This window comes from Bubalus kerabau, chromosome 21 (assembly GCF_029407905.1).
Source record: "Bubalus kerabau isolate K-KA32 ecotype Philippines breed swamp buffalo chromosome 21, PCC_UOA_SB_1v2, whole genome shotgun sequence".
In the NCBI taxonomy this organism is placed as follows: domain Eukaryota; kingdom Metazoa; phylum Chordata; class Mammalia; order Artiodactyla; family Bovidae; genus Bubalus; species Bubalus kerabau.
Window position 1 is genome coordinate 43,850,074 of NC_073644.1, and position 13,446 is coordinate 43,863,519.

At 40.8% G+C, this 13,446-nt stretch overlaps 1 protein-coding gene and 1 non-coding gene across 8 annotated transcripts in view; one reads left to right on the top strand and one right to left on the bottom strand.

The window, feature by feature from the left end:
• The window catches only part of PTPRM (protein tyrosine phosphatase receptor type M), a 661,836-nt gene that overhangs the window by 374,048 nt on the left and 274,342 nt on the right, over window positions 1-13,446 (top strand). For all 7 annotated transcript variants that reach the window (XM_055559596.1, XM_055559598.1, XM_055559597.1 and 4 more), the window contains exons 8-9: window positions 4,066-4,374; window positions 8,877-8,986. In XM_055559596.1, coding sequence (XP_055415571.1) covers window positions 4,066-4,374; window positions 8,877-8,986 — 419 coding nt within the window. The remainder of the gene's footprint in view (window positions 1-4,065; window positions 4,375-8,876; window positions 8,987-13,446) is intronic.
• On the bottom strand, window positions 10,233-10,304 carry TRNAC-ACA (transfer RNA cysteine (anticodon ACA)). Its single transcript has one exon. It is a non-coding gene; the product is annotated as a tRNA-Cys (tRNA).

Here is a 13,446-nt window from a genome sequence, read left to right on the forward strand (position 1 = left end):
TCACTTATTGTGAGCCCATGGGCCCAAACTGCGCCCCCTGGCCTCGTGACTGGTGCCAACGATGCCTTCCGGTACCCATTCCGCTGAGGGCAAAGGGATTGTGAAGAGAAGTTACTGGCCTTGGAATCCACCCACGTCCTCCAAAACATCTTTAGCATTGTGAGAAAGGATAGACATATATTCCCCAACTAGTGACTATGACTTACTTCCCTGTCATCTGGCTTCCCTGGTGGCTCAGATGGCAAAGAATCTGCCTGCAATGCAGGAGACCCGGGTTCGATCCCTGGGTCGGGAATATCCCCTTGAGAAGGGAATGGAAACCCACTCCAGTATTCTTGCCTAGGAAATCCCATGGACAGACTACAGTTCATAGCGTCTCAAACAGTTGGACACCACTTAGTGACTGAGCAAGCACACAAAATGTGGTTCAGCAAATTGAAGACACTCCCTGAATTTCATAGTGAGTGAGTAACTGGACTCAGATTAGTACCCAAGGCTCCTACGACCACCTCCAGTGGCATTCGTCGTTACAGAAGATTGTTTTTTTGTCACCTCCAGGACAGCTTCTCCTATTCGAGGAGCAAATTTATTTATTTACTTTTGGCTGTGCTGGGTCTTCATTGCTGTGTGCGGGCTTTCTCTAGTTTTGGAGAGCAGGGCCTGCTCTCTGGTTGTGGTGTGAGGGCTGCTCGTTGCAGTGGTTTCTCTCATTGTAGTGCACGGGCTCTAGGCACATGGGCTTCAGTAGTTGAGGCGCAGGGGCTAATCAGGTGTGGTTTGCTGGACCTAGAGCATACAGGCTTCAGTATTTATGGTGCACGGGCTCAGTAGTTGTGGCGCACGGGCTTAGTTGCTGAGGCATGTGGAATCTTCCCAGACCAGGGATTGAACCCATGTCACCTGAATTGGCAGGTGGATTCTTATCCACTGCTCCACCAGGGAAGTCCAAAATTAAAATATTTAAGAAAAGAAATATTCTGTTTGGAAAAGCTTCTGCAAGATTGTTTTGTTTGCACTGATCAGGAACAAGATGCAAACCAGTCTGGACAACCCTGCTTCCATTTAAGACTCAGGACTCACACAGCCTCCATCTCTGGTCTCTTAATACCATTTGTGACAATCGGGACTCTGGGGACTTGGTCATAGAGATGGTTGTTTGTGCTAGGCTTAGCTGTTTGACTTGGCGAGTTTACAGGAAGTCATCACTTTACCATGATGTGATTCTGAGAGGTAATAACAGACGGGAAGAGAGCATGAACTTCAAGACAGCTTGACCAGTAGACAGAGCCTTTGTTGTTTTATCCTGGTGCTTAATTCACAAGTGTGTGTTCTTGGCTAAGGAGTATTAAAATGATGCAGGCTTACTTCTGCAGGAGAAAGTAGTTTTTCTAGTGAAATTAAGTTATAACTACACTGCTTGTTGAAATTAATATCTGAAGCATTTAGTCATTTAGTAAGTAAAATTGATGAAAACCTTGGAAAAGTGCTTTAGAACAGTCCTTGTGGAGACTTGTGATTAATAGGGAAAGGAGTGAATAGATGCACGTTAATCTGTTTATATAAGGGATCTGGAGTGTATTAAAAGTTTTTGTAAGCATTCAACTAATGAAGCATTATATAAAATTAGACATTGCCTTTAGATAGTCAAAAGTCAGTAGACTGGAAAACACCTTCAGTGTTATCACTAGGTAACTTATTTGTTATATTTTCCCAAACACTAGTAATTTAAATATGAAAAAATTGATTCAGTAAAATGGAATGTTCCATGAGCATCTTCCACTCAAGATTCTCCAGGGAAATTTTTCCTCACTTGTCCTTGGTTCCTAGAGTTATTATAGCACAGAGTAGCATGAATGGTCATGATTAACCTTGTGTTAGGGTTTGAACAGATAACTGGCAGATAAACCCCGTCTCACAAATGCAAACCCAGAACATTATTTCACATGAATCGTTTCATTTGTTGAAGACCACAAGAAAAGGGGGTTCCCTAAGTTCTCTCTAGGCCCTAAATAATGGAGAAAACAAGGTATTTACACACAATGAAAAGCAAGATATGAACATCAGTGATAGTCCAGACAGGTTTATGGTGGCTAAAAATTATAGGTGTGGTTGTCTGGAAAACCAAGGCTGGGTAATGTGCCCTGGAGCCCAGCTTCCATGGAAGCAGAGGGAGTAGGGGGAAGGGTTCTTTCCAGCACTTTTGTCCCAAGGTTACAATCACAGGACTTTATTCTAGTTTACATCCCTTGATCTTGTTTCTGGTGGAGTTTTACGGGTCTTAGCATGTGATTTTTTTTTAAAATCTGATTTTCTTTATTTTGGTGGACACTCTACAGTACAGTGGCAACAGCATATGTTTCATTGTCAAACATACAAATGCAGAGCCACGGTCAGTCCTTGACCTTGGGCAACTTGTTGACCCCATCATGGTCACAATGTTTTCATTTCTATCTTGGGAAAAACTGGATTGTTAAGGAGTGGAGATTATATATACAAACAACCCATACGTAGGAAGTGCACACACAGGACACGGTAGCTGTTGTTTCTCCAGTTTTCATGGGTATTTCCCCTTTCCAGTTATAGATCTCTTCATAGGTCATAAATGGTAACCACCTTCAGGAAAACAGAAATCAAAATATATGGATCAACTGAACGTATGGATATACTAAAGTAAATATTTTAGATTAGGTGCTCCCCAAACCCATAAGAGTCAGACACGACTGAGCAACTTCACTTTCACTTTCCACTTTCATGCATTGGAGAAGGAAATGGCAACCCACTCCAGTGTTCTTGCCTGGAGAATCCCACGGATGGAGAAGCCTGGTAGGCTGCAGTCCGTGGGGTCGCACAGAGTCGGACACGACTGAAGCAACTTAGCAGCAGCAGCAGCAGCAAACCCATAAAAGGTAAACTTCTTAGAAAGATGCAAGGTATATCATAGGGCTCAGTATATGTTTTATAATTAGTATTATTGTATTTTCATCATCATTTCCATTAATAAGTTTAGGCTTTCTCATAAATAACAAAGTGCTACTGTATAGCACAGGGTACTGTATTCAATATCCTGTGAGAAACCATAATGGAAGAGAATATAAAAATAGAATATATATGTATAACTAAATCACTTTTCTATATGGCAGAAATTACCACAACATTGTAAATCAACTGTACTTCATTAAAAAATAAATATGCATGAAAAAGCTTTCTCCGTATCTATTCTTTCTCTTAAGCCAATCAGAATGCTCATATTCCTGCAAATCATTTAGATTTCTAAGCTCCAAACTCTGTCCCTGGAGCTTGGGCTGAGGAACAACACTGAGACCTGATCAGGGGTAGGAAAGAATTACTTCAGTAGTGACTGTGTGGAATTCTCTGTAAATCAAAATCTGAAAAGGCTAGAGTTCTGCTCAGAAGTTTATACTCTTTAATCATTGTATTTCATGCTGAATTTGCAAGCTTTTACTTTTATGTTTTCTAATTCCATAATTATGAATTAATTTAAAAAGATAAAAAGTATATGCATCAGTTAGCATGAAGATTAGTTTTGTGTATCAGAACCCCAGAGGAAAGAGCCTTAAATAAAAGCATTGTATTTCCCTCTAATGAAAATGTTGGGAGTAGACCATTCAGGGCTCATATGGTAACCCCGTGATTACCAGGAACCCTACTTCTTTGTTGTCATTGCTTTGAATTCTTCATGTTTAAGTGCATCATGGTCGTGCAAACTGTCCTAAGTCAAGCTAACAGGACAGAAGGAGGAACAAAGATGGGGAGCCCCTTCCTCTCAAGGAGACCCCCCCAGAAACCATTCCTGACACCTCACCTTGTATGCCATCCACCAAAACTTGGGTTCAAGGATCAGACTTCACTGCTTAAGAGGATGGAAACTGTAGTCTTTATTCTGGGTGGTGTTATGCCCAGCTAAGTTGTAGAGAGTTTATTCATATGGAAGAAGAGAAAACAAGATATTGGAGACCAATATAATTATCTGTGGCACCTAGGCTTCACCAGAACTTTTATTATCCTTTTCTCTTATGTTTTCTTTTTCTTTCTTTTCCTCCTTAGATCCCATGCGTGGCCCAAGGAAGCTGGAAGTCGTGGAAGTCAAATCGCGACAGATCACCATCCGCTGGGAGCCCTTTGGGTATAACGTGACCCGTTGCCATAGCTACAACCTCACGGTCCACTACTGTTACAAAGTTGGAGGGCAGGAACAGGTGCGAGAGGAAGTGAGCTGGGACACAGAAAACTCACACCCCCAACACACCATCACCAACCTCTCGCCCTACACCAACGTCAGCGTGAAGCTCATCCTCATGAATCCGGAGGGGCGGAAGGAGAGCCAGGAGCTCGTAGTACAGACGGATGAAGATCGTGAGTACTTTGAAGTGATGTGTTTATGTGAAACATGCAGTCTTTCAAAAATGCAGCTTGTGTTTCTTTCCAACTGAGATCTTTACAATGAAAATGGAAGAAAATTGCTTACCATGTTGAATAACATGTGTGTCTGTGCTGCATCTGCTGAAACACTGATTTAAAAAGGTGAAGACAATCAAGATACAGAGGCTTGTTTTAATTTTTATGTCACATAATTGGTTTTCTACATACAGTAATCCTACATGGCTCTGAGTAGTTCTTCATTCAAATTTTGTCATCATGTTGGGACTGAGGTGTTGTTTGGGTATTAGATTATCTGAAGGACTTATTCATATGGCATTCTGAAACATTTTTCATAATTCAGATTAAAATTCAGCCCCAGATAGAGGCTGCCTTTGCTCTTCAGCACAGTGCTAAGAAATTACCACATGAGGTCAGTGGTCAAGTAATAGTCATTCTTTTCCATAGGAACAATGTAATTGAATATTACCTCAATAACCAAGATGTCAATAAATAGACTTCTATTAATATGTGTCAGAGTACTTCTGGAGTACTTAGTAGTAGATCATTAGTATTCTAGAAGCCTTATTAATATGAACAGTGATATTACTGTCTATTTTATCTTTCTGCCTTGAGGGTTTTTTCAAACTATATTTTAAATTGAAGTCTAGTTAATTTGCAATGCTAGCTTCAGGTGTACTGCAGAGTTTTATATATATAAAGAGAGAGAGATATATAAATAAATATGTGTTTATATAAATAAACATAAATATATCATAAATCATAAATATATGATATATATATAAAACTCTGCAGTACACCTGAGGCTAACAATGTGTATATACAAGTATATATACAACTGAATATATATTAATATAGGTATATATTCTTGTTAAGATTCTTTTCCATCATAGGTTATTGCAAGATATTAGGTATAGTTCCCTGTGCTCTACAGCAGGTCCCTGTTGTTTATCTATTTTATATACAGTAGTGTGTGTGTGTTCATCTCTACTTCCTAACTTTATCTCTTCCCGCTCCCTCCTTCCCCTTTGGTAGCATAAGTTTGGTTTCTGTCTGTGAGTCTACTTCTGTTTTGTCGGTAAGTTCATATGTATGATTTATTTTTAATTCCACATGTAAATGATATCATGTGATGTTTGTCTTTGTCTGACTTACTTCACTTACTATGTTGATAGATTGTTCTTTTCTCTCAACTTCCACTGCCTACATCCAGATCTCACTATTTTATTCTGAAACTTCTGTAGTAGTTTCTGACCTTTCTTTGTGGTCCCAACTTCTCCCATTCCAGGGCCCCCTACCCACTCACTAAACTTATATGTAAAATACCTTTTTATCACCTCACTGTCTCCACAAGAGCCATCAGTGACTCTCCCTGCCCAAATCTGGATCGTCAAGGTCCTTGGTGTTCCTGGTTCAGACTGTAGAACTGGGAGCCTCTTCTACCACACAGGGCATCCTGCAGAGCAGTCCTCTGGGCATGGGTCGTACGTGCACACCCCTCGCATTCTGAGCACCCCCCACAGTCTGTTCTCCTCTGCACATCCCTCCCACCTGGCTGCCTCCATTCCACCTCCTCCACTACCCTCCAGAGTGCTCCTCAGTTTCAGGTCCTTCATGAAGCTGTCTCCAACTCTTCCCACCTTTATTCTCTACATCCTCTGACCTTATTGCACTTGACAAGATCTTTAAATATCTGAGCCTTAATTTCCTTGTCTGAGAAGCAAGAATCATACAGTTCTCCAGCATTTTAGGGTTAGAAGGCATTTTCATCCAGGGCTGTTTGTGGTTGAAGAGAAGAGTCTTTAATAGGTGAGTGTTATTATTGTTGTTGTAAAGGATCAAAGCAGCTTCTCTTGACCCTTACTTATTCTCTCATTATATTACACGTGATTTTCCCCTCTTAACTGTAAACTACTTGAGAGAAGAAGCCATCTATTTTTTTTTTCTATAGCAATATGGATGATATTGAGTAGGCAATAAGCACTCAAAATACTTTGTTAGTCATTAAATAGAAGAGTAAAGTTTGCTAATAATCTTTTAATTCAGGCTTAAATCAGCAGTAGTTTTCCATCGTATGAGTGGAATGTCAAATTCAGTCTTTCGTAGAGATAAGAGATGTTATGCTGAGGCGTGAACCCACCAAAACTTTGAGGTTTCAAATTGACATGAACGGAGAATTCTGTTAAGTGCTGTTGAAACATGAGGTTAGAATAAGTTACTTATCCATTAGTGTGTTTAAAGTAGCTTGCTAGTCCCTGGAGTTGGGCATGCATGACTTCCAAACAAAAACCTATTGTTTTCATAGCATACCAGCATCCAGTTAATTAGAAAAACTTTGATTTCAAATTATATTTCTTAACAAGAACAAAAGAAAAAAGACTTCAAAAAAGACAGAAAAGAACAGAAAGAGAAAAATGGATAATACTGAGCTCTAAGAAAAAAAACTGAAGTGTCACTATCTGCCACTAATAAAGGCTACAATTCATTGTACGTTGTGAGTTTTATTATAATATAATAATTTTGTTGAAATATCATTTATTTTATGAGAAAATATGTGGGAAAGATGTATTTTTATTGCTGTTATGAGTGTCACTAGACAGGGCTCAATTCCACAAACTTAGATATATTATGGTTCTGTACTCCAAATCATGAATTTCTACAACTTCTAAAAACCAGTGCCAGACCTAAGTTCCCATGAAGTGCTATCTTCCTAATTTAACTAACCTTTCTGCTATTTTATTTTAATCGCTTGATCTGTTCTTGACCTAAAAGCAATTATATGAATCCCATTTAGGTTTTCCTGTTGTTAACATTTTCACGGTTACAAGGCCTCCAGTACATTTTATTAAGTTTATCCTTTTAAGATACCCTCTGTGCAACATCATTTTGACAATCTCTTTTTAAGATTTTACTCCCATTTATACTAATTGAATTAAATCAAAGATTTGTTTTTTCTAAGTTTTTGCCCTCCTTGCACCTGTACATAGATTAATGAAAGTCAAAGGGTTAGCTGCTCAGTCGTGTCCGACTCTTTGTGACCCCATGGACTATAGCCAGCCAGGCTCCTCTGTCTGTGGGATTCTCCAGGTAAGACTGGAGTGTATAACTATTCCGTTCTCCAGGGGAACTTCCCAACCCAGGCATCGAAGCCGGGTCTGCTGCATTGCAGGTGGATTCTTTACTGTCTGAGCCACCAGGGAAGCCCTGCATAAATTAATACACATTTTGAAGTCAGAAGATTATCATAAAGCAGTAAAACCACACACATCATAATCATCTTGATACTTTTAGGAACCTGATGACGTCAAAATAAACACTGTCAAGGTCAAGGAGAAGAGAATGAGTCGAGCTTTCTCTGGTTTGGCCCATCATAGTCCGGCTTCTGACTGTGTGGAACATTTTAGTCTCAGAGCCCAGAATCCAAATTTTCTTGGAATTCACCAGTATCATCACTCCTTAAATATCTTGTTTCTTTGCTTCACTGTAGTTTCACATCAATTCCTTCAATCTGGAACAACTGTAACTATTTTCATATATATATACATATTTAGAGTTTTGGAATTAGGGATCAACTTATTCCAACTTCCTCATTTTAGAAATGAGACATCTGAAAACTAAGAAGGGTCAGTGCATTGCCCAGATTTCACTGTTGAATCCCTGGAAAGTCTTAAATCAGAGCTCAGGCCTCCCATCTGAATCAGTGATATTTTTTCTGCTACACCCCACTTAGTTCTGTTTTGAGTAGCTGTCAATATCCTCCCTCTATAGGTAGCCCATCAACCAAACAAATATGTCCAACCTTGTGTCCTCTTGAGATGCTGGTCAGTCTTTCCAGTTGGCACAATCTCAGCAACTCTTAAGGGCTCCTCATACCCTCCACCAGCTAACAAAACATTTCTCTAGCCCCATCTTTTAAACGTTATTGAGATGTGTTTATCAAATCTTGAGCTGACTTGGGTTGTTTCTCCTCTTTGGTTATTATGAATAGTGCTCCTCTTAATATTTGTGTACAAGCCTTCGACCGACCAGTCTTTTCAGTTCCTTTGGATATATACCTAGGAGTAAAGTTGCTGAGTCATATGGTGGTTTATCTATGCTTAACCATCTTCCAAAGTGGCTACACCAGTTTACATTCTCATGAGTTACTGTGTAGGAATTCCCATCATTCCACATCCTTCTTCATTTCTGAACAATAAAAAAAAGTTTATTTACAAAAATAAAAAAAGTTTATTTACAAGACTTGAATTGTCTGATTCAAACATTTTAGAGAAAAATGGGATGAAATTCTTTTCTTTATAAAGACAGTATAGCCAAAATGGTTTTAAATTCCAGGTTTTTGCAAGAAAGTGGAATATATCTATTAATATAATCTTTTGACTCAATAGAGAGTTAAAAACCTATCAAGTCTAGAAAAACTTTTCTTTCTTTCTTTCCTTTTTTTTTTAACTGAAATACATATCGATTTCCCCCACTTCTAGTTCCAGGTGCTGTTCTTACTGAATCCATCCAAGGAAGTACCTTTGAAGAGAAGATATTCCTTCAATGGCGAGAACCAATTCAAACCTATGGTGTCATCACTCTATATGAGGTAAGATACACCTTGTTAGTAATTTAATTTTTTACTATAACTTGTATGATTGCTCACGTATCTAGTATTTAAAAATACATAGTGGCATCATGCCTTTTAAGAAGTTGAATGCTTTCACTAGTTATAACGGTTACTGAATAGAAGCAGAAATAATTGAAGATGGGTTTTCAAATTATGAAAAATTTCAGGATGTATACTCACAATGATTTAGATGTGTCCAGATTACCTGTTATTGTATGTAAAGCCACAATATGACATAGTTTAAAAATCACTTTTTTTTTTTGCTTTTTTTGCCACTTAATTTTTTTAATTGAAGGATAATTGCTTTACAGAATTTTGTGGTTTTCTGTCAGACATCAATAGGTATATACATAATGTATAATCATCCATAGGTACACCCATGTCTACTCCTCCCAAACCTCCCTCCCTACCCCAGCCTTCTAGATTGTCACAGGGTCCCTGTTTGAGTTCCCTGAATCATACAGCAAATTCCCATTGGGAGACCCTGATGCTGGGAAAGATTGGGGGCACGAGGAGAAGGGGACGACAGAGGATGAGATGGTTGGATGGAATCACCAACACAATGGACATGGGTTTGGGTGGACTCCGGGAGTTGGTGATGGACAGGGAGGCCTGGCGTGCTGCGCTTCATGGAGTCGCAAAGAGTCGGACACGACTGAGCGACTGAACTGAACTGATCCATTTTACATAGGGTAATGTAAGTTTCCATGTTACTCTCTCCATACATCTCACCCTCTTCCTCCTCCCCTCCCTAAAATCACCTTTATTAAAAACAATGTGTTCTGTAGTACATATTAGTTTGGGCTTCCCAGACGACGCTAGTTGTGAAGAACTGTCTGCCAATACAGGAGATGAAAGAGACGGGGGTTTGATCACTGGGTCAGGAAGATTCCCCTGAAGGAGGAAATGGCAGCCCACTCCAATATTCTTGCCTGGAGAAATCTCATGGACAGAGGAGCCTGGCGGGCTACAGTCAATAGGGTTGCCAAGAGTAAGACACGACTGAAGCAACTTAGCAGGAGTGCACAGTATATACATTACTTAGAAGGCAACCAGGGCATCCTGTCCTTGCCAGCTCTAAACTCCTCTGAAAGTGAAAGTGAAGTCCTCAGTTGTGTCCAGCTCTTTGCCGCTCCCTGGACTGTAGCCCACCAGGCTCCTCCTTCCATGGAATTTTCTAGGCAAGAGTACTGGAGTGGGTTGCCATTTCCTTCTCCAAGGGATCTTCCCCACCCAGGGATCGAACCCAGGCCTCCTGCTTTGTGGGCAGACGCTTTACCATCTGAGCCACCAGGGAATCCCTAAACTCCTTTACTCCTGAATTATAGAACCCTGATGATCCAATTAGCAGAGTCACTAGACATTGTCTTGGGTTAGCAACAGAATAATGTCTCTTGGTTTCTGATCGACTATAGACTTCTGTGACATAGTTTTGTCTATTGATAGCAGAGCAGAACCTGATGACTTGTTCAGAGGGAAAAAATGACAGCCCTAGTGGGGTGGCAGTCATCATCACATCTGTATGAGCGTGATTTCACTCTGCCTATTGTCATAGAAACAAGCAGGTGCATTTTTTTCAAGCTAGCACTTATATGAATGCAAATTCAACAAAATTATATGTTGTTAGGTTTCTGAAATTTGCAGCCTTTCTTCCCACGGGACCTTTACCTGAATACCTTTCAAAGCTACTGACAAAGCTGGGAAAGATTCGCTGTCAGACAGTCATCACTGGTGACCCGTCTCCCTGACCCAACTAGCCTCACAGCTATGCTTCCTTGTACCTTTGGAAAATTGGTATTGAAATGCAAAAAAAAAAAAAAAATGTTGTTCATTGAAAGCTAAACAAAGTAAGAGGAAAGGAAAAAAGTTGATTTTCATGTGGAATGATTGACACTTTCCTAGGCTGCTTCATGGTAAAAGAATAGAGTGTTATGAAAATTCATGCCTCTGCTTTTGTAGAGTTGTTTTTTACCATCAAGTCAAACAGGTTCTTTTTTAACTCAGTGATCAGAATCTTTTAGTTAATACTTTTGGCCCCATGACCACTTTTTAGTTCTGCCTTCTAGATTCTTACCTTAGGATAACAGAATATTTTACTTAAAAATATACAATCTTTGAAATCAATGTTAAGTTCCAAAAAATTGGTCCACTTTCCTGAAAGCCACATGTTGATATCTAGGCAGACAGAAAATAAAGACAAGATTCTATTTTTCTGATCCCATGGAGCATAATCTTTGTATAAGAAGTAGCTTTTATGTAAAAACAATAGGAATCATAATTCAGAAACAGAACCCATTAATCTCTCTGATTCAACAGCAAAGATGTCCCAGTTGACATTGATCTAAACGCTACTACAAAAGGGCTGTGTGAATGTGTCATAAAGTAAAGTGAAAGTTGCTCAATCATGTCCAGCTCTTTGCAACCCCATGCACTGTACAATCCATGGTATTTTCTAGGCCAGAATACTGGAGTGGGTAGCCTTTCCCTTCTTCAGGGGATCTTCCCAACCCAGGGATCGAACCCAGGTGGATTCTTTACCAGCTGAGCCATAAGGGAAGCCCACTGTGTCATAAACCAGGTCTTAAAACTCAAATATAGGTAAGAAGAGGGCTTCCCAGGTGGCACAGTTGGTAAAGAGTCCACTTGCAATTCAGAAGACAAAAGAGATGTAGGTTGATCCCTGGGTCGGGAAGATCCCTTGGGGGAGAGCATGGCTATCCACTCCAGTATTATTACCTGGGAAATTCCATGGACAGAGGAGCCTGATAGGCTCTAGGCCATGGGGTCACAAAGAGTTGGACATGACTGAGCAACTAAGCATAGTACAGTATTAAAATGCAAACACCGCATATCGAGCCTAGTTAAGGAAGTTTATCAGTTATTACTAGCTTCCCTCATAGCTCAGTTGACAAAGAATCCACCTGCAATGCAGGAGACCCCGGGGTTCGATTCCTGGGTTGGGAAGATCCCTGGAGAAGGGATAGGCTACCCACCCCGGTATTCTTGGGCTTCCCTTGTGGCTCAGCTGGTAAAGAATCTGCCTGCAATGCAGGAGACGTGGGTTCAATCCCTGGGTTGGGAAGATCCTCTGGAGAAAGGAAAGGCAACCCACTCCAGTATTCTGGCCTGGAGAATTCCATGGACTATACAGTCCATGGGGTCTCAAAGAGTCAGACATGACTGAGTGATTTTCACTTTTCCCCAATGCACAGGAATACATGTCCCAGTATTTTCATTGTCCCCACTAACTTTATATGGCCTCCAGGCTGTTAGTCATGAGAGTAACACATCAACAAGCGTTAAAAAAAAGAAACCACTTAGTATGTATAAGATGTTGGAAGAGGACAAACTATATAAGATCCCTCCCTCCTCTTTTAGAAGCAAGCAGTCCCGTCAGCAACTAAGTATAGAAAAGAATGAAATGAGAACCATGTGTTGCTTCCATGCAGCAGTGCGTGCAGGATTGTTAGGCACGTAGTAAAGAGCAGTCGGGAGTCGTCAGCTGATTGGGGACGTAGACAGTCGGAGCACTGAAAATCCCTCAAAACCCCCAGCCTGGAGAGCTGGGCTCAGTCAGCCAGTGTCCCCTCAAACGAAGAAAGTCAAAATGTTAGTTGCTCAGTCACGTCCGACTCTGGGACCACGTGGACTGTAGCCTCTGTCCCTGGGATTCTCCAGGCAAGAATACTGGAGCGGGTTGCCATTTCCTTCTCCACGGGGTATTCCCAACCCAGGGATTGAACTCAGGACTCCCGAAATGCAGGCAGATTCTTTACTGTCCGAACCACCAGGGAAGCCCGATGAGACAGATCAAAGGGTGGAGAGAAGGAAAATTGAGGGGCCTGTTTGACATCAGTGTTCCAGGCCTCCTGTGGTACCATGCCGGTTGACATTCATTACTGCTTCTGCCATGATTTTCAACTGGAATGGAAGGAGCTGTGTGTATGGAATTTTCTTTTCCCTGTGGACCTTCTGATCCATCACACCTGCTTCTGCTGATACTTTCTTTCCTCCTAACACCTTCCCCTCATTCTCCTTCTAAGGCACTTCTGCTGATCTTTCCTACATTTCAGTCAAATTTTGAACTTTTCCCTGAAGTATCCTAGGTTCTTGTGTCCCCTGGAAATCAGATTGTTGCTTCCTCTGATTGCTTGTGCATGCATTGAAGGACCTAGATAAGGCTGGCTGGCATTGCAGCCATGGTCAGAGATGGGCTGTTATCCCATTTTGGTTCTCTAGGATTTGAGACTTAGTCATGAGAGGGGAAGATGATGCTGGAGTGCCGCAGGCCCCAACCTGCCAATCAGAAATCACCCAGTGTGTGCTCCTTCCATCTCACCTAATTGATCCCATGTGTGGTCTGCCTGTCAGTTTGTTCTCAGCATGGGCTTTGTATCAAGTCCCTGGGTTCACCCTGGAACGTCAGGGTTCTTTCTCAA